This window comes from Cydia pomonella, chromosome 11, assembly GCF_033807575.1.
Source record: "Cydia pomonella isolate Wapato2018A chromosome 11, ilCydPomo1, whole genome shotgun sequence".
Lineage (NCBI taxonomy): Eukaryota > Metazoa > Arthropoda > Insecta > Lepidoptera > Tortricidae > Cydia > Cydia pomonella.
Genome location: NC_084713.1, coordinates 3,112,235 through 3,134,781, shown reverse-complemented (window position 1 = coordinate 3,134,781; position 22,547 = coordinate 3,112,235). Strand labels below are relative to the sequence as shown.

General features: G+C 34.8%; 1 protein-coding gene across 1 annotated transcript; it reads left to right on the top strand.

Annotated features, from left to right (window-relative positions):
* The first annotated feature begins 311 nt into the window (after positions 1-311).
* Positions 312-21,758, top strand: LOC133522646 (uncharacterized). Its single transcript, XM_061858029.1, has 7 exons — positions 312-819; positions 893-1,011; positions 2,669-2,752; positions 4,217-4,325; positions 10,588-10,727; positions 11,499-11,595; positions 12,246-21,758. Exons 1-7 carry the CDS (start codon positions 792-794, stop codon positions 12,380-12,382), a joined length of 714 nt encoding a protein of 237 aa, XP_061714013.1. The 5' UTR covers positions 312-791; the 3' UTR covers positions 12,383-21,758.
* The last annotated feature ends 789 nt before the right edge of the window (positions 21,759-22,547 follow it).

Sequence of the window (22,547 nt, the reverse complement as noted above, 5' to 3'; positions counted from 1 at the left end):
TGAAATGGGTAATAATTTATATAAAATAATAATAATTTACATATGGTAGTGTGACATAAATCAAAATATTTGATAAAAATGATTTTATTTGTTCCCAAAGTAGAATAGACAAAGTCAGATAGGAGCAATGTTGCTGTAGCAAAATATTTTTATATTAATAACTGGTATCTATTTCCAGAATGTCAGACCACACATGCGCAATTATGAAGCGTCACGTCTTTCTAAGGAAGTCGACAGGCCTTGCTCTGGACTCTGAATCCAGCGATCCGAGTTCAAATCTCGGTGGAACCTGCTTTTTGTTAAACACCTTTATAAACAGTATTTTTTTTAGTAATTTATTGGTGTATGTACTATTTTTATTTTTGTTTGCATTAATTTAATACGAATAACACCACAAAGTAATAATTTTGCAATATTTTTGTTGTTTATAACTTTTCAGTTTTTAGCGAGGTGCAAGAACGAAAAAGCTAATTTCTGAACGAAGTCTTAGCTGTCAGAGTTATGTCAATCGTTACGTTATCAGTCAGCCTTTATTCCAATTTTTAATTATTTCAATAAGGTTACAGAGATCTATTATATTTTTTTAGTAAATAATCGTAGAAATTATAAGGAAAAGATATATACTAATTATTTCATCGTTAAGTAATCATCAAACCAGTGGCGAGTGTTAGACGTGACTCAAGTGTTTGTTCAAATATTCATAATGGTACAAAATCATTGATGGGTATTGTTTACGAATTTCTTGGAATTGAAGATATCACCGACTGCCTTTGAATATATTAGGTGTTAGGATGGAAGGGAGTAACGATTCGTTGTCAAGTAAGTAAACATTTACGGGCATATTGGTTGTTATGATAGAGATGGCATTTACGTTGTTTTTGCGTGTTTGTAGTTTTGACTGCGCCCATGAGCGGGTCGTCTGCAGTGCTGCTGACCCCGGGGCGGACGAGGAACATAGCGCAAGATATGGAGGCTCTGAGACTGTCGCGACAGGACAACCCATTTTTACAGGTACACCAAACATATGATTATTTTCAAAATTGCTTTGAAATCTAAGTACATTTGGTGCAGCAATGTATTCCAATATTAGTAACCAAATATTTTAAAAAGTCATTGTGACAAATATTATGTTTTCTTTTTCTGGGAAACTGAATATGTAGAAAATTTTATTGAAGTACAGATAGTTTCCATTTGCTATTTCTATCAAAATATAATAACACTAACATAACTTTTGATCTGTTTTCTTGTTAAAAAAAACAATTACCTATTCTATCTTTATGCCCACATCACCATAATATAAACAAGTTTTATCTATGAGTCATCTAATCTGTTTATACAAGGTTGCCAAAATCCATAGTTTTTGGCATTAATTACCAAACAAGGTTATCTTAATCTCATTACATTGATGACTAGCTTTAGCCTGCGGCTTCACTCGCATGAAGCAAAAAAAAAGGTTCTCAGTTTTACCCGTATATTGTTATGAACTCATGTAGGTATGTATGTTTGTCTGCGATTATTAGATTTAGAATCATGTTCTGAAAAATGCATGAAGTATTCCACAACTTTATACTTGTTAAAGTACTTCCTTATGAACAATATTTTTAGCCATGCTTGAAAGTGGTAGCAATAGAACCAAACTTTGAGGTGAACTTACACGGGAGCATGCCACATAGAACTGACCGTGGGAGAAACAGTCCTGTCGTAGTATCTATTAGGATAACGCGGGTCTCATTCCATACCTCAAAAGCTAAAAAAGAACCCTTTTAGGATCACATGTGGCTGTCTGTTTATCCATCTGTTACAACCAATGTGCTCCAAAACTACTGGACCGATTGAATTGCAATTTGGCAAAAATACTTTCAACATTATTCATGTCCACAATATTAAATTTTAAAATCATTTAATGCCATTTTCGTAAATAACGTCCCATATAATCATAAAACGACACCCATATTGATACTGTTTCTTCTACCGTTTCTTCTTTTATGGCAAGAATACTTTCAACATTTTTCATGTTCACAATATTAAATGATTTTTAGACTTACAAGGAAAGGTACCCAACTGTCCGGTTTCGATTTGATTAATATTTCTATATGTTATAGAGTAGTCTAAAATGACGGACACGTATTTTTTTTTAGCTGCCCAAACTCAACCTATTGAGAGAAATTGTCCTCCAAAGTATTAAAAAATTACTAAATCTTCTACCTATAGAAAGTGATGCTCAAGCAACTTGCTAGTTAATGGCTGGTTTGAGTATATGTTTGAGAGCAGGAAAGAATAACGAGCACGTGTTTTGTTATATCGGCTGAAACTCACTTTTTCCTTCCAAGGGAGTTCCCCCTGCCAACAAACTGTCTTGCAGTTTTGCAGAAGAAGAAAAATTGTAAAAGCAGGGTTTTTTACCAGAATAAATGATTTATTATTATTTATTTTTTTCTCTGACTGAACAAGAAATAGTTGATCCACACATTAACTTCTCACTCTTTATGCGGTTAACACACTGATGCGAATTCACATGTCCACTCTGGTGTATGAGTGTGATAGCACTATGCATGTATATGAGTATAGTGATGCCCCACTCGCACACTACAGTGTGTTGTGGTGTGCGAATTCTATTCTATTCCTTAGAGACTTCTGTTGCTAACTGTATGTGTGTGTTGTATTTCAGCAAGTGATCAAGGCCAGCAGGGAGAGTCTGATAGAGAGCCACATTGATGAGTGTGAATCTGATGACACCATATTAATGTCACAGGTATGGTTTATGCATTTTTGTTTATATATAGGTAATTTTTGTAATTTGCAAATGACACTAAAAGTAACTTTATTACTTTGTAGTTTTGTAGTAATGAAATGAAATTAAATCCTTTATTTCAAGCAACTAGAGGCCCATAGATAAATACCTTAAAACTAACATACATATTATAACAATATATTTTCAAACTAAACACTACAAATCACATTATGGTTGATGCATAACGCAATCCCGCAGTATCAGGGAGCCGGGCTGCAGAACCGCTAACCGCCGAAACTTGACACCCTTTGGCCAAAACTCCTTGCTTGGCTTTTGAATTAAAATTCGCATTGTGTCGAGATTCCAACTTCGCGCCCCTTAGGGCGAATCCGGACTTTACTCTCATATACTTTACGATGTCATCGACCTTCTTAGGTAATGTAGACGGGACACATACAGCAGCGTCGTCGGTGTTGCAGGGCGCAGCAAATGGTTGGGTCCAGTCGGTAATTCTGACGAGCCAGTTTTCTTATCTTTTCCACCTTCTTGAAACCATCCTTGACTTCCTTAGAATCCTTAGAGTAAGAAGGATTGTTAGGCCCAAAAACGTCCTGTGACCGTGAAGTCACAACCTTTTAGCGGTCCCTATTACACGCACTGTAGAATATAAAAACTCAGCAGCTGTGCAGGCCCTAAGGCAGCTGAACTCGCTTTTGTCTTGTGAGATGATGGACGAAAGTCGATTGTGAATATTGTGATCTGATTTACCTATTGAGAAGTCCATCCAGCAAGGTTTTTTTATACTACGTCGCTGGCACACAGGCGCGCCTGATGGTAAGCAGCCTATGTACGCCTGCAACTCCAGAGGAGTTACATGCGCGTGGCCGACCCTACCACTCCGCACCCTCGTTAAGCTCTGGCGACCTTACTCACGGCAGGAACACAACACTATGAGAAGGGTCTATGGTTCTTGCAGGTTTTTTGAGCGTCTGTTTTACACAGACAATGTTATTTTAAAAATGTATATGGTCCCTGTAAAAAAAAAGCACTAAATTGAGGACATTTTTATCAAATTATAAATAAGTTTAAGTGTATAAAAGAGTAGAGGAATTGTTTAGCAGGACTATTGAGTCTTATACTATATCCAAAGATACATTGATTGATTAAGATGCATAAAATCTAAGACTATTTCGTGCTTCGAATTTCACTAATTTGACAGGTAAACGAGATGGCGCTGTACAGCGCCATATATTTTGCGGTAACTCTGATTATCAAAAGTTGACGTTTGACAATTCAGTGACCGCAAAACATACGGCGCAGCGCAGTACAGCGCCATCTGTTTTGGACGTCAAACTAAGGGGCACGTTTTTTTCTTACACTTTACCTCTCTATTACAATCAATTTTCTTTGCTATATCCCACATAATATTCATATTGTCAATCATGAGCGTTTTCTTTATTTAATATATTAAACACAATTTTGCAGGACTTTGGCAGTACAGCGCTAGACTTTGTAGAAGAAGATCCATTGACCTTGAAAGAGGTCCATGAACATATGATCAGGTCCCCTCCCCCTACAAGCTGCTGGTCAAATGGTATGTTCAATATTTATCATATTATATATTAAGTTAATCCGTTAATCGAAATGTAAACTTCGTTAATTAACATATTATGGTTGACATGGCTGGGCATTAACTCGTTAATACGTTAATTAACGAAGTTTACATTTCAATTAACGGATTAACTTTTACGTTAACTTTAAACAGTATTAACTCGTTAACTTCCGTTAAATCTTCCTAAGTCCGTTAATCGTTAATAGCACCGCGTCGCACCATGAAAAAAAGTACTTTTGGGCCGGTCGACAAATACGGCGCGTGAGAGAAACTAAATATTTTAGGTTTCTTGCTGGTTTTGGGTACGTGTGTCTTGCTGGTGCGTGCGCGTGAGAAGAATGCGCAGGGTTCTGTTCTGTAGTCAACTTATAGTTTCGCCATGTCCGCCTGTCAGCTTATTTATCCGCTCCTTGGCTGCGTGATAGTTAGTGCTTCAAGCTGCACTTTAGCATGAATATTTAAATTAATCACGCCGAGGAAGTGGTAAAATATAAAATAAATAATGAAATCAAAATCAGGCACCTTCTTTGCACTTACATTTTTTTTTTTCGGTTTAACTCCATATGTTGTAGTGTGTCGTTGGATAGGTCTGTCAATAATCTCTCCGTCTAATATCTCAAGTACCTAGACCACATACTCATACTCATACTCATTTATTGATAATATTGTTAAAATATTCCATGTCAACAACAAAAAATACATTTAAAGCATTGGGAGTAGTAAAAATAAAAAAATATTTATATATGTTTAGAATTTAAATTACAATAAAATCTTTATGTCCAACAAATTTAAATTTACAATTTAAACCAATATGTAAGTCATAAACTTATACATGAAATATCATGTCATCAAATATATTGTTATTTTGGTGAAATAATAACGATCGATTATTTTTTTAAATATTTTATTTCGATCTGATCAAAATTAAACCAATGTCCTCTTAAGAGTCCATTTACCCAGGTTTCACTATAGGTAGGTTTTCAACACAATTGCTTTGACGACTCTGTTAACTAATAAATCCAGTATAAGTATTCATAGATTCGAGTAATACACGCAATATTAAGATTACCTAATATGAATAATCAATATCGCCTTATAGAATCATTATGCTGTATGACTTTCTAATGATATGCATCTATGCATTGCGTTTTTCAATAACAGTAAATCGTTTGTTTTATTTGAAATCTAAGACAATGTTAGAAAGTTGGTGAAACTTCGGATATTTTGCAGTAACTAGTGTAATGGAATTGGAGAGACTTGAATCAAACTGGAAACAGCACTTTTATCACATTTATTAACAAAAACATAAATTCTAACAGCTTAAGGATGTGAACGTGATCGATAATTGTCAATTGCGAGCATTTTTCTCTCTCACTCTAATTACGTCTTAGTCAGAGTAAAACAGAAAGATCCCCGCAATTTGCGGATTTCGGTTTTCGCGGTAGGCCCCCAGATAGGAAGGGAGATGACCAGTGTTGCCACACGCAGGAGGCGATTATACTATAAAAGCGTTTTTGCACTATCTGACATTTGATTTAGGCGTGTTGCACACAACTAGCTAAATTTTACTTTTCATTTGTCTTTGACATTGCAGTTCATTGCACATCCCCCTTGTCACCTTATTGTTCCTAGTTTTAGTAGGTATCAGTGGCGGCGCGTCACAAATATTCGTAGGGAACCCGGCGCTAATTTTGCTTTCCTTTTCTCCATGAACTGATCGTGAAAGTACTGAACGGGCTGATATCAGACAAGCCGGTGGGAATCGAGTTCTTTGAACGATCCGCCACTGGTAGGTATCAAACTAAAATAGGAGGTATTACTGCAATATTATATATACACAACATATAACAATATAACATTGTTCACTGTTATTCATAATTTCAAATAAATCTAAATAAGGTGCATTCGGGTATTTCCGAAACAGTTTTGCACTAGTTAATGGTATGTACGTTTTTAGGTAGATTGTTGAGACCTTGTATTAATTTGCACGAGATTTTATGAATAACATTGCATATATTATAGAGTTTTATAATATAGTTATATTATTTTTTTAGTTATAACAGTGCAATTCCGAATTAGCTCGGGTAAATCCGACTACAGTTAAATTACCGTCCTATTTGCTTGTCAGTTGTAACATAACGTACATATTCTCTTTTCGATTAGATCCCCTTTTTCCCTCCCTCCCTCCCTCTCTTTTTTTTCGATTGTGCCAATGCAGGTGTTTAACTAACTTTTAGCAGAATTATCTGACCTGAAGTTAGTGGTAGATGTCGCTGTATGACTCCGAACATATATACGGTAACTCTGATTGTCATAGTTGACGGTTAGCAATTGGGTTACACAAAACATCAAACATATGGCGCCGTACTGAACCATCTTAGCTGTTAAACTCGGGCGCACGCGATTTTCGTAGGTTTTACACATCCTGTACAATCAATGAATCTTTCATAATACTAATTATTTGATTTAGAGATGGGCCGAATATGGAGTTTGACCGAATACGAATATTCGGCCGAATGCTCGGTGCAGATCTTACCGAACCGATTATTCGGTCGAATTATTCGGGTTATCTGTAAACCATAAACCATTTTAAAACGCTTCAACTACATTCGCTGGTACCTACTTGTGTGCAATATAATAAATAAAATAATAAAATATCTTTATTTCGAAGATCAGGCTTCATAGTTGTTAGTATTATGTGAAAACAAAACAAACAAACTTAAAACTAAAGGTTAGTGTTATCGGCACATTTAACATTGCTTAATTAAGTTTTCAATATGGGCTAGTTGCTACCCCTTTAATTATAATAGCAGCCAATATTAAAATTAAAATTAGGGGAAAACTATAACTTAGGATCAATTATATTGGACCTTTTTTATAATTATTCTGCTATTACTTGACATTGTTTATAAATTTACTGTAACCTTTACTTAATACTTTAGGAAGTAAAGAAAAAAAAACGTGAAAATCTGCTTTATTACTAGCTCGGAAATTCTTATAAAAACGTGATTGTGTACTATAATTGTAATTTTATATCTTGCCTATTATTTCCAATCAAAACTTTACATTTATAACCCATGTTATTCAGAAAAAAAAAAAACTTTTCTATAAGACGTTTTTCGTCGCAAAGTGTACGGTGGTCCATCGTTCGGACTTTGTTGTTGATTTTTGACCGACTAGGTACTTGGTTTGTCAAGGGCGGCACTATCATTTAGAGCCTGCTATATTTACATAATAATTGGGCCGAATACAAACGTTGGAAAACTTGCCGAATATGCCGAATACCGAATAACTACCGAATATTCGGCCCACCTCTAATCTGATTATTCTATTTTATTATATATCCGTGTAAGGATGTACACTTCCTAGCAGTATACACGAAGGATTTAAAAATGTATATTATCCTAATTACTTAGCTATTTATATTTGATTTCCTTTGGCTACGTATTAATTTTATATTATATATACATGTAGTAGTGAGCATATCATGTCAAGCATTGGAGTGATGTGTTTCTACCAATATTTATCAAAAGCGATATTAGAAAGTGTGTTTTGGGCGGCGCGCATTTTTACTAACCGGCTTCGGTATTCCAAAACGAGGGGGTTCTTAATTCGGTTGTATGTTTTCTATAGTTTGTTACTTCAAACAAACAAAATTGTTGTGTCAGTAAATACTTCCAGATTGGTCCCATTTGTGTTAAAAATATTCTGATGATGAGATCTATGAGGAATTGAAAGAATTCCTTAAATCTGATAAGAATACTTTAACGTTTTTTTTTATTTATTATTTTTAAAAAATCAAGCATTTCAATGGTTTTTCATCACCTTACTAACCCCGCTTGCACTAATCAACTTGCTTCTAGATTCGCACTCATACCGAGTAGCGTTAGAAACCCAAAACCCTTTAAAAGAGATATTACAATAATTAACGATTTGGCTATTTGAAAAGTTTTCAACATACAGATTTTAAGAAATAAAAGATTTGAACACTGTACAATAGTAGTGTTTAGATAGTGACTTTTATCTCTCTGTACTGATTTTCTTTTCCGCACCAATTGTAAGTTTCTGTTTGGTCCAATGGTTAACTGGTAGAGAATGCCTTAAGGCATTAAGTCGGCCATTTGTACTTTTTTTGTATTGTGCAATATAAAGGTTAAATAAATAAACATTCTGTAAGAGTTCAGGAAGAATGTAAGGCTTTAAAATTCATTTATTTTATGCCATCCACAGGAAAAACGCAACCTTAAGTCATAATATTTTTTTAATGAGAAAAGTATTATACTGTGGTAACTCTTCTCTTAAAGATTAAGAAGAGAAGTGAGAGTGTTATTAGAGAAGAGTGGTTTACAAATACCAGAACTAGGATTTTGCCAGAAAAAGGACAATATTAATTAATTTAAAGTCTCCACTTAATTATAAATTATAAGTACACAACATAACACAATAAAAGTCTTATCATCTCAACGAAATAAGCAGCGGTGGTATGATGGTTCAATTTTTAGGGTTCCGTAGCCAAATGGCATAAAACGGAACCCTTATAGTTTCGCCATGTCCGTCTGTCTGTCTGTCTGTCTGTCTGTCTGTCTGTCCGAGGCTATGCTCCGTGGTCGTTAGTGCTAGAAAGCTGAAATTTGGCATGGATATATAAATCAATAAAGCCGACAAAGTCGTACAATAAAATCTAAAAATTTAATTTTTTTTAGGTTACCTCCCCTACACGTAAAGTGGGGGTGAATTTTTTTTTTTCGCTTCAACCCTAGAGTGTGGGGTATCGTTGGAAAGGTCTTTCAAAACTAATAGGGGTTTTCAAGAAACATTTTTTGATAAAGTGAATATATTCGGAGATAATCGCTCCGAAAGAAAAGAAATATGTGTCCCCCCCCCCCTAACTTTTGAACCATAGGTCCAAAAAATATGAAAAAATCGTGGAAGTAGAGCTTAAGAAAGTCATTAAATGAAAACTATAGCGGACATGATCAGTTTAGCTGTTTTTGAGTTATCGCAAAAAGTTTTACCTTCATAGTAAAAAGACTTACTTTAATTAGGTACTGATTATGCAAATTTGCCTATTTGTTTAACTCGGGTGAAAGGTACCATTTACTACACTTTAAGCTCCAGTTTAGCTTATTGTGACGGAAAAGTAACTACGGAACCCTACACTGAGCGTGGCCCGACATGCTCTTGGCCGGTTATTATCACTTGTCCCGTCACTTTCGCGCTTACATACTTGTTAGAACGTGACAGGCATGGTGACAAATGATAAAGAGCCGACCATCTATGCCCTACAGGTTCAAATAAAAGGCCAATTTGGGAAAGACTGTCTATAAAATAAGACTGTTAACAGGCTTTTTCTTGCTATGTGTTTTGACATCATGTCACTATATATGATGTCACTGTAAATGTGTGATGTCATTGTATTGACTTGTGAAAGAGTCCTTGAGGCCTACTCGCAAAATACATTTTTGAATTTCGTCGCCTTTAACTATTACGTTTGTAGACATACTCCACTTACAGAAGGTCGGTAGAGAATAAAGAGCTCTTCCGTTCTGACTGTGTCCGAGTGATGTATTTATACAAATACGAGAGTTCTTGCCCTTGCCTTTCCCAGCAATATGACGGTTTCCCCACATTGACCTTACTATCTAACAACCCGTTTTACTAACAAACTTATTTCTAGAGTCGCTTTCATACTGAGCAACTTCAGAAGCCCGAAACCCTTTGAAAACCCTTTACCACACCCCTGGTTCTAATCTAATATTGGTTCTTATAAAATACAGCCTTAAAAAATAAATCCTGTTCTATGTTCTATCCTCTTAAGGCTCACGGTCCATGTATCCTCCTGAGGCCCAGAAGCAGTTGTTTCGTTTTTGAATTTGGAACTCTTAGTGACTTTGTACAAGTTTAAAAACATGTACAAAAATTTGTACGCGGGGTTTCGGGGAGGCTAGACTAAATATTGCATTATTTATTGTATTCTATTAGGATGTAACTTCGAGAACAAGGTGATTATGAAAATAAAATAAAATATTCTGCATTTTCTGTTATAGCAACAGTAAGCAAGATGCCTAAGTACTTAAGCGTTGCAGTAGCATAAGTGTTGCCAAAGTAAGTGCTTGGTAGATATTAGTGATTTTCAAAATTATCCCGTTTTCGAAGTTATCCCAATGCACTTATACGTGGGCCTTAGGAGGATATGGACGAATGTACTAACCAACTCCGCTTGTACTAACCAACTTGCTTCTAGAGTCGCTCTCATACCGCGCCGCGTCTGCCTTCGAGTTCGGCGCCAACAGCCCCGTGTCGTTTAGCGCCTACTCCGTCGTGCATGAGAAGGTCACTAACACAATATTAATGTGCCGTCCTAGAATAACTGTTTCTATGGACGTAGTTTGAAAAGGATCTATTCTCATAAATTTTGTCATTGACCCCTTGAGTCCCAGGAATTTTATCATTTCGGACGCCACGTCTCGTCCGTGTTACTCTAGAGGCAAAATAACCTTTCTTTTGGGCAGTCCAAATAATAGTTGGTTTTTGTGGGCTGGATCCTTTTCCTTAAATTACGTCCAACTGTCTTGAACTTTGGAAGTCATGTATCTCTTTTTGTTAGTATAATGCAAGAGCGACAGTGATGAAAATAGATGATTTTGGTATGATCACTGTATGCCCGCAGTTCAATTGCACAGACGTTCGAAATTTCGCAATGAAGCAAGTCATTTCTTATTTGAAATGATATTATAATATGTTCTGGAAGTAGTATAAATGAACGGAAATTAGATTTAATGAACGATTGTGTAATTTTGTATAAGTGTAAATCTTTACGATCATCGAGTTGATTGTAGATATTTTCAATTTGAACTCATTGATAATACTGCAATAATTTAAAATGAAAATAATTTGAAGCTAATGAGGGTTCCCAGAAACTATAGTGATAACTGGACATGTTATAGTCCTGTTATATCATCAAAATTGAAGTTATATCTATCGTTCGATTATCGAAAGAGTTATTTTCGTAGTCTTGGAAAACCTCGTCTCAGTTGTGCCTTTTGAATGTTTTTCCAGAAAACCTTCGTCTCAGACCGTTTCATACGTTATTTTATGTTTTGTGTCTTTTAAAATGTATTAAACATTTCTTTAAAACAGTTAATTTATGTACAGGATTGTTCCCGTTCCCCCCGTCGTTCGCGCGCATCACGCTCGGCGTCTCCACGGTCCCACGATTTAGCTCTCTGTGGGAGACCGCTCTCCTTGCCAGGTAAGCGATATAAGAAAACCTCAGGCGATTTGTTGAGAAGCTTCAAGACTAAGTTTTATTAATGCCCCGTTCACAAATAAATTCAGTATTTGGTATCTTTTGTTCCTTAAAAATAAACTGATTTCACTAACCAGACCCCAGTAGTTGTCTGGTTAGTCAAATCAGTTTCTTTTTTTCGCGCTGTCATAACGATTAGCCACTATGAAAGAAAACAGAACAATGACGTCACGGTCAACTTACCTACTCTTTATAGTTCTTTCGGATTTATTAAATAGAAATTGTCTGAAAATAACTGCGGTTCTAATAATTTGATAATTGTTCTAATATTTTTGTGGTGTTTTATTTCATGCATGTTGTGAATTAATTTATTTTAAATAATTTCAATACAGGAAACTTCCCTATATTCTTTATTTCGTAACTCTGAAGAATTTATGGAAACAAGCTTTTGTTTTATCATTAATATTCAATACTTTCAGCGCGGATTTACTACGTTCCGGAATACTAGTAGTAAATAAACAATTTTTGTTATCTTATAATATTTGTGGTAGGTATTATATAATATGCTTGAATTACGATCTAGTATTTTGTTAATGTATAGGAAACTTTCTTGTAGAAAAACCATTTTAACCAACCGGTTACCCTTTTTCCAGGTGAAAGCCACCTCCGCAACGCGCTAAGCAAAAAAGTGCAACCAGAGCGCTTCTCCTTACTGCAGCATCCGCGCCCATTACGCAGACCAGCACGACTGGATGACGAGAGCGTTCAACTGGTTCCCGATGACAAGTAATGTAGGAAAAAATATTGGTGTTTATTGGTAATAGATGTTGGCCCTATTCAGAGGTTACAGGTTATATTGGTAACCGTATTGTACGAGAACTCGTAACCGATGACAAGTAAATTAGGATGTTTACTGGTAACAAATGTTGGTATAGGTTAATTCAGAACAGCTAGCGCGAGATTTGTACTGAGCTATCAAAATCCATATAAAATCCTTGCCAGCTTTCGTGAATCGACCTATAATATAGTTGTGAAGTTATACAGGTTATGTATACCGTATTGCGAAGTTTACAATCCTAAAGGTGATGTTGGTAGCCCTTCTGTAAGGGATCCCTATAGGTGATGATTGCCTTATGGTAACCCTTTTGAAAGGGGTTAACCTTACATATCATGGTGGTATCCCGATTGTGAGGTGATATTTACAAAAAACATTGGCAATTGTAACTGTAGTAAAGCAGCTTTTATTACTGACTAATACCTATACTAACCCAACCCAGATATACTTATTGTCTCAAGTAACTAACCAATATTATAGTAGTTACTACTACAACCGTAAAAATCTCAGTCAAAAACAACGTAACACTAGTTACCAATTACATAATTGACAGTTGTTCTACCGTAGTAACCCGAAAAGAACTGGTTACCATTAAAAAAGGTTTTAATTAAATGAGTCCATGGAATATAACACCACATTACGCACGACAGTTCTAAAGTTTTTTTTTTTTCATTTATTTTTCAAAGGCATAGGCAATTATACATAATCAATTTTAAAGTTACTCGCCAAACTGCTTATGCGGTTTGTTGGCGAGACAGCGCAAATTTTTTACATTTTACAAAGTTATTCAATACGTAAAAAATACAAGAGTGTATAAAAGGTACAACTGGTCCAACTTTCTCCACTAAGAAAAAAGATCCTTATCGTGTTTATAAGGACTCTATTAGAATGTTTGTTGAATGGGAATGGATGTCTATAATGGGTGTATATGTCAATGATAGTCTTCTTGAATAGGGAGGTCTTCCTTCGGTTTTTTAGTCCTAAGTGTTTGAAATAGCCGATTTTCTAGTAAATATAAAACTAAATATACCCGTATGAGCTAATCGCCAAATATCACTATTAGTTAGCACATAGTACTGATTTCCTGAAGCCCTATAATGCTAAATGTAAAGATATACTGAAGATATTTTGCTACTGGCAGTGCAATCTGAAGTTAATTTTACAATTTTGATGTTTTCTATAAGCTAAGAATATGACCTATTATGGAAAGTCCAAAATACCTATATAGAAATTGACGTCGTTTTTTTTTTCGTTTTCTTATCATAGAAACACTAAGTATATGTAGGTATAACGAATTTTACGGTATTTGATTTATCATTGTTTGGACATAAAAAATGTTATAACGTTACTAAAATTGTGCTTAAGTTTAACAAAAATCGTGCTTAAATCAGATAAATACAAATTGTCTTCTGTTTTTTTTTACAGAGTCTATTATTTGTCTATGAAATATGCTAAATATTATTTGTTTATATATATTGAGGTTAAGTGTTTGTTTTATTGATAAGATATCGTTCGAATAAAATTCTAATTCCAAATATCTAGTCGAGTTTGGCGAATTAATGTTACCATATACTTTTTATATTTTAGTTGTTTTTTTAGCACCTAGCTACTTTAGGGTAATTAATTTTACAAACAATATTAAATTGTGTTATTTATTAAAGTCTTTAATTTTGTGAAGAAGCATAACTAATTGTCGAATATTTTTTCTTATTGCTAGAGAGTCCCACTGGCCATGAATAAGTCAATGTTATTTTTGATATGGGTATGCTTACCTATTTGTTATTTTGAATTGTTTGTTGGTTTTACTGTTAAATTTTAATCATAAATAACATTAATACATATTTGGGGACAATCTTACACAGGTAGACCTAACCCCAAACTAAGCAAAGCTTATACTATGGGTACTATGCGGTATATTGCGGGGTATGGGTTTTAAATTTTGTAACCATTTTTTTTAATAGTGTAGTTTTGTAACATAAATGTAAATTAATGTTCAATAAAGTGCTCACCACGACTCCAATCGAATATAAAGTATTATAGTCCACCGATGACATAGGCATAGTTTTAGTGTTATTGTTAATAAATACCCGTCTTAGAATATTAAATATATTGAATAGTATTCATGCTAAAGGATGTTTTGTGCTACTTTTAGGCGTAATTGCAGATTACCAAGTAGTGCTTATATAGATAAATATTATTCCTGATTATTAAAAGTGTAAAAAGAAAGTGATAACCCATATTGACACATTCAGGGGCCTATTTGGTCAAATACAAGCTTATACTATTAGTGATCTTGTATGTAAAATCAGTAATATTAGCTTGTATTTTATTATACAATAGACACCTCACGCTCCTTGTCTAGTTAAATAGAATACAATTTGATGAATTTTAATTCTTACTTAATAAGTTTTAATCCGTATAGGTAATTGTTTGGGCAACAAAAACAGTCATAATTTACGTGATGTTCGTTATAAAATAAAATAAATACTTAATTGCGTGTTTTTACTTTTTATTATATGCAGGGTACATCCAGTTAAGTTGGTCGTCCGATCAAGTGTTAAATTGGAATAAACAGATTTAAAAAAATATATTTTTTGTTATTCCGTCACGTTAGCCAGGAGACAATATTAGTAGTTTGTTAGAAGAACTGTACCACGTTCTACTAACATGCTTAGTAGATGACCAATTGAAAGGGTTAGGAAAATTCAAAGGGTTTTTACTACCACAAAAATCCAATTGTGTTAATTTAAGTACCATAAAATTTAAAATTGACTCGCGAGTGACAAGAACATGTAGATTAAACTTAGTATAGAAAAATTAAGGATATTTTTCTTCGGAGCAAGGGGAACGGCATGAGGATTCTCTTAAAATATTAAGGTTGGATAAAATATTAATAAATTTCCCATCCAACCTTCGGTATGAAATAAATAATGTGCAGTTACGCTTAAAGTATCCTTTAGTATACCGCCTTAATAGTAATGTTAAATAAAATAGGCATCGCTTTATGTTAAATTAAATTTAACTTGTTCTTAATTTCATGACGCTTTGTAAGCTATAACCAAAAATTACTTTACTGTGTTAGACTTGTAGTCTAAGAAATGTGCCCCTAAGTAGTGGGGGGAAACTGCAGCGCTCGGGTGTTCTCGGCTCCGTTTGGCTCAGCATTGCTCCGAGCAATTATTAGGGTTGGCACAACTTGACGTTCCTTTGCGTGCATAACCACAGATAAGATAATCACTTGAATTTTGACAACCCTAAATAGCTAAAAGGGATAGTGCCATACATTAGAAAGGGATAAAATAATTCGTCCCTGAATCGCTGTCAAACTTCGGTTTTGTAGGAAGTTTCCTATTATTTATTCTGTACCTTTAAGTTGGACAGCTGAAATAAAAGCCGCCATGTTTTCTGGCCACTGAATCGTCAAACATTACCGTTTGACAACCCGGGTTAGCGCATAATGTACGAAGCCGTACAGCGCCATCTACACTAGAGACGTGCGAGGATGCGTTGCGAGGGACGAATGTGTTGGTTAGGAAACAATTGAATCATTACACGCTGAGGTTCATTTACTCACTCCTTTCATCACTTCATTCACCTATTCTCGCTCAGCGTGAAGTGATTATATTGTTTCCCAACAAATACATCCATCGCCACGCATCCTCGCACATCTCTGATGGAAACGCAGTCTTAGACCTACTCATCTAATACAATAAATGAATCTTTGCTATAACTGATATTACATTAGATGTGAATTTCTTTATTAGTCGTTAGTACTGTTTAGATAATTAGATATTTTCGTGTATTATAGTCAAAGTAAGTATAGCGTGAAGAAACCCCATACTTTTAATACTTATAATATATCATATTGCCTTTATTATTTCTTTTAGGTGTTTGAATGATTTGTAAAAAAAGAATAATTAATAATACTAGAGTTATCGATATGAATTAAAGCACATAGAAATTTAACATTAGTTCAGAGATTTCAATTCTATTTATGATATTCTCCGTTTCCAATATTAGAGTACTTTCAAATTAGTTTTACAGTTAGCAGCATAGTACGTCGCTAACTAAAATAACTTGCAAGCGTAATGTGAAATATACAAGGTGCCCGTGAGCATTGCGAGACATTTTAACTAAGCATTCCTGGTAATATTTAGGAACTAAAATGTCATATAAAATTTTCTGGATTAGGCCTAGTTTCAGAGATAATGAAATGTTTTTCGAAATCATTCTTTCGCCATAAGTCGGTACAAAACACATTTTTGACTGCGGTATTGCCACTTTGAGGTCTAGTCTGGACATACCTATTGATTGACATCGAAAAATTTTAAAAATGTATTCGAGAGGCTACCCCCAAATAAAAAAAAACTTTTTAGTTAATTTTAGGTTATGTGTTTATCAATAAAAATTACGTTTTATGTACAAAAAAAAAAAACAAAAATTTTTTTTGTCGAATTTCACAAAAAGGCATAACATTTTTGCTTCTGTTGCCATCAGGAATGCACCGTTAAAATCTCTCGCAATGCTCACGGGCACCTTGTATGTTAACGGCACCAATCATGGGACATTTAAGAGAAAACTAGGAGTACTTTTGATATTACACCAATTGTCTCTAAAATTTCTACCGCTTTATGCGTTAAAAGTTGAATCTCCTATTCATCTTTTATGTTTTCATTGTATTTAATGAAAGCTACTGCAATTGTTTTCAATATTATTATCAAATTAATACTATGGTTTTTTGCTGTAGTCATAGGATATATGGCGCCATTAATTTTCAAACTAATAAATATTAATTAAAAATTACACTTAAGCACTATTTGGCACTTTTTTTTTGTTAACAATTATAGCCTGGTATTTGGCACTTGTTTATGGTAGAAACGAGTTGCCAGCGTTTAAAAACTGACGGTAAATACTTGTTTTACAGGATTTGTCTATATCATACTGCACTCGTAAATTCGTACGTGTGACAGGGAGGCAACACGTCGAACGTGGTTCGCGGTAGCTCCTCAGGTGCCCGTCCCATCATACTATATTAAACAGAAAAGTTTTAATTAATTAGGATTTTTGATTCAACTTGTGTTTTAATAGTGCATACGCTAGTATTATTAATATTTCTTATCCATTGCATTTTAAATGTGTAGTAACTCTTTCGGCGCGTTGAAATTTTGTTTCCTTTCCATTAGGTATATGTGGCGTTAGCAGAAAAATAGCTTAGCGCGGCTGGCGCTTACGCTGTGCATTAACTTCTATACAGTAATGGCATCAGTACCCCTAGTGTAAATTTATTCGATATCGAAACGTAACGTCCGCGTTTGCGTTAAGTCTCATTTCCCAAAGTTGAGTTTCTTTTTTTTTGAGTTTCCAAAACGTCCCGATTGGCGCGCTGTTTCTAAATCCTATACAAAATGAGACTAAACGCAAACGCCTACGTCATGTTTCGATATCGAATAAATTTACACTAGGGGTTCTGAGGGCCTAACGCGAACCTCGTTTGACGTGTTGCCTCTCTGTCGCACTTGTAAATTCGTACGCAAGTGTGACAGGGAAGCAACACATCAAGCGTGGTTCGTGGTACGCCCTCTGGTGCTTTTTCTCAGAACGACACATATTCATTCAATCTAAGATTACATGCTCAATGAGCATTGCTCATCATTGATCGAGCTTCACTATTGAAATAATATTGATATTATTATATTTCAAGTTGAATGTTGCACCCCTATTTATATTGAGTTTAAATCAAAATTTTGTAGATGTGTTTTATTGATAAATTTATGCATCGTTGGCTCAATTGCCATTATAATAATTAGAAATATCCGTACACGGCGGGAATAAGTTGATAATTCTAGATATAAAATTGAAAAAAATTGAACCTAATGTAATTCTATTTTAGGTTAAAAATTACTTAAATTTTAATTTCTCACCTTATCAACTTTTTCCCGCCTAGTTCCGATATGTAACACTTAATTTAATAAAAATGCGACTATTTATGACCGTGGCCAACAAAACTTCCCACTTTGTCGCTTGCCATAAGGATGAGATTTGTTTGTAGGTATCTTTATATTAGGGATGTCAGAAATATTCGCATTTTCATTCGTATGTACGAATAATCGCATCATTTTAACCATTCGCATCGACATTCGCATCAAATGAAGTGAATGTTTTGCGAATGCGAATGTGCGCAGGTCGTGTCCTGTCTCGCGTACGGTCATTGCGCGCAAACTGTGTTCAAGTAATGCATTTTAACCAGTAGATAGCATTTTCAACAATTTCTAACATCCCGTTCTAAGGGAACTATATTTTATGTACTAACAGATTTTTTCTAATTAGGAATGTTAATAACAACTACATATTCCATAACATTTGCATTCGGACATTCGCATTCTGCACATTCGGATTCGCACGCACATTCGTGACATCCCTGCTTTATACGAATAATCTGCAATAGTCCTTATGGCAAGCGACAAAGTGGGACGCTTTGCCGGCCACGGTCACATTTTATGACTTTATTTAGCGAACTGCAAGATAAAGGTACTCATGTACAGTCAGCGTCAAATACTTTGTAGCAACCAAAGTAGCCAAATAGTTCGGTACACCATATATTTAGTATGGTGTACCGAACTATTTGGCCACTTTGACTGCCACAAAGTATTTGACGCTGACTGTACTACGATTATGAGTAGTAGATAAGGACGTTGAAAAAGATAGGATACCTTCTTTTTAACTTGAAGTTTTGATTTAAGAAAATTGATTCAAAAAAATTGTGTTTGAGGTTGAGATTCTTAAATCTCTGAATAACAGTATAACAGTATCAGTTAAAAACCTTCGCCATTTAACCCTTTGAACGCTCTATAGACGGCTGGGCGCGTATAATGTGCCATACAAAATACGTGCTCATTGAAGTTATCTACAGCAAACAGCAATGATGAAGAACGTGACTGTAGAGATTTATATAATTTTTCGTGGTCTCTGTAAAGAGGAAAGGGGATGACCACTTTTCTCCATACAAAAAAAGTCTCAATTTTCCTCTCTTAATATTACGTTGTTATTATGTTAATTAAGCTTATAGAAAGTATGTTTACACAATTTATATAGCTATAAGAGAGAGAGAGAGCAAAGAGAATTTGATATAGAAGTGGATTGTGAAAGTAAACTTTTCGAGCGATGGTGCCATAACCTTTGGCCTATGCTCTAGTAGATGGCACCACTTTTTTATATTTAACACATATCAGTGAAAGAATAAGGATCAGAGTCAAATGGCGTTCTAAAAGTATGCATCATTTATCGAAAGATGGCAGTAAATTTACTGAGGCTTAAGTTTACTTTGACAAACCACCTCTATTTCAAATTCTCTTTGATAAGCAAAAAACAAATTCAATACCTTTTTTTAATTCTTATAATAATGAAAAATCCCAAAAAAAATCATAGCTGTTGTTGATATATACATCAAATTGTGTGAAAATATTTTCAATATATTTTTTTTTATCGAGAAAGGAAAATGGGAACTACGTTTGTATGGAAAGCTGGATTCGAGGCGGTCGTCCACTATCTCTTAAGAAATGTATTTTTTTTTCGTAAATTGTGTTCATTTCAAAACGAGGGATCGGTACATAATCTTGTGGTGCGACAGTGGTAATATGTAGGAATATTGGAGCAAAATAATTAATTTTAGCTAATATGCACCATGCGCCATAAGCGCTATGCTTAGACCACGTTACTCATATATTGAGGCTATCCGTTATTAGATGCCATGCTCTGACCAAAGTAATAGAACTTGATATTAACTAATGCGATTGTATTTGTATAGGTTATAAATAATACTAAGCGTATAGAAGTGATTACAAATACCAAAGAGAATGTGTATTGTCAAAGAAACTCATATTTTTCATAATATTTTGCTAAGCCCTATCCGGGTCCTAGTAGTTATGTATTTACCTAGCATTAAGTTGCATTTGTCTACTGTAATCTACTTTGGTTGCAAATAAATATTGAAATTGAACTTTTGTAGCCACAGTGCATTTACTGCCATCTTTCGACCACACGTTTAAAACTTTTAGAACGCCATTTGACTATGATCCTTATTATTTCACTGATATGTGTTAAATTTGTTAATTATCAAAAAGTGGCCCCATCTTACCGGGTACCACCTAAAGGTTATGGCGCCATCGCTCGAAACTGTGCTGCTATACCTTTGCCTTTGATCTATTAGAGGGCGCCACTTTTAGATATTTAACAAATTTAACACATATCAGTAAAAGGATAAGGATCAAAGTGAAATGATGTTCTAAAAGCTTTAATCATGTGTCGAAAGATTGCTGTATATGTCCTGTGGCTACAAAATTTTCTTTGACAATACCTCTATTTCAAATATTCTTTTTGCACTTACTGATTGTTTGAAAAATGATACAAAGAATTTAAATGTTAGTACGATTTTTTACTAGTGACAATATGAAAGTCGCTAGGGACCTTAAATACCCTGACCGTACAAGCGAGCCATATAACTTCTATGAAGCGTAAGCTTGGAGGATTTAACAACCGGAGTCGGCTTTAACTCCTTACCGCATACGAAGCCATACATGGCCGATATGATATTCAACTTTATTGGCAGCTATTTAAGTTCGAATTTCAAGAAATATTTTTATTACATACAGTAAGGGTTTAAGAGCTTACCCCTCCGTCGAAAACGTCAGCCAATGGTCATATATTTACTGTATGGACTGACATCAAACAAATAGTCATACATTTGACGTGCCCCTACCCCGCAAAAATGTACAGATAATTGCAGAAAAGGCATCTCCAATTGTTAAATCCTTTAAGAGCGTAAGTAAAGATTAGCGCGTGGCATGCCGAGGGTAACTTTCTGTTATTTTTGACATGTTTTTGACGTGATATCAAGTCCTTAGATGTTTAAAGGGTTAACTACTCATATGCCGTCATCGTCAGAAACTTTCAAAGTTTCCTATGTTTCTTGTGGAATTTTCCTGAAATATATAAGATATTCTGCAACTTGGGGTGGATTTCATTTGTCCCCGCCGGGTTCAGATGGGAATAGGTGCTTTCATATTAATCATTCTCATCTGTCCCCGCCTAATGTTTGGCGGCTGCCACGTGGGGCGGGGACAAATAGGAATACGCTGCATCTGTCACATCTGTAGGGTTAACGAGTAATGATCACTTCAAACGTTTGTATTATTTATGACGAGTACCTAAGTAGGAATAATTTATTCAGTAGGCCAATGTTCATGTTTCTTGTTTGAGATATTTTTGTCTTTCTCTGGTCATTCGCTGGTCGATAAATCCAGATTTGTGTGTCGAATAAAGTATTTCATTCTGATTTGGTTATTTTTTTTTGTAAATTTCCCTTTCCCTTCCGAGCTCTAATATCTAAAAAAATATTGGCTGCGCAACCGGTATAATATTGTTTTAATCTGATATAGTATACTTGCAAGGAAAGGTACCCAGCTGCCTGGTTCCGATTTGATTTATGGGTGTTTTTTTTGAGTTTAAGCAGATATAACAAAACACGTGTTCATTATTTTTTTCCTGCTTTCAACCATATACTCAAAGAAGCCATTAACTAGCAAGTTGCTTGAGCATCACTTTCTATAGGAGTTATAAGATTTAGTAACTTTTTAATACTTTGTAGGGCAATTTTTCCCAATAGGTTGAGTTTAGGCAGCTAAAAAAATACGTGTCCGTTATTTTAGACTACTTTATAACATATATAAATATAAATCAAATCGGAACCGGACAGGTGGGTACCTTTCCTTGTTAGTCTAATTATCACACAATTATGTGCTGTATGTTTCCCAATAAATGTACTTTGTCACAAGAATTGATTTCCCATACAAGCACATATCCAACAGCCCAATAGACGTTGATTGTATTTAAAACAAATTATTTCACATCATTTATGAAAAAAATTAATCAAACGAAAATTAACAGAGAATGTAAACAGAAGTTATTGTTTCACAATTTCTATTTTATAAATCGTATAGCACTAACTTGACCGTGCCGGTGTAGGTATTCCCATCGGTCCACTGCGGAAACAGATGGGAATAGTTTCATTTCCATCTGTCCCCGCGAACACAAATGGAAAGGATCCATTCCCATCAGTGGCCGG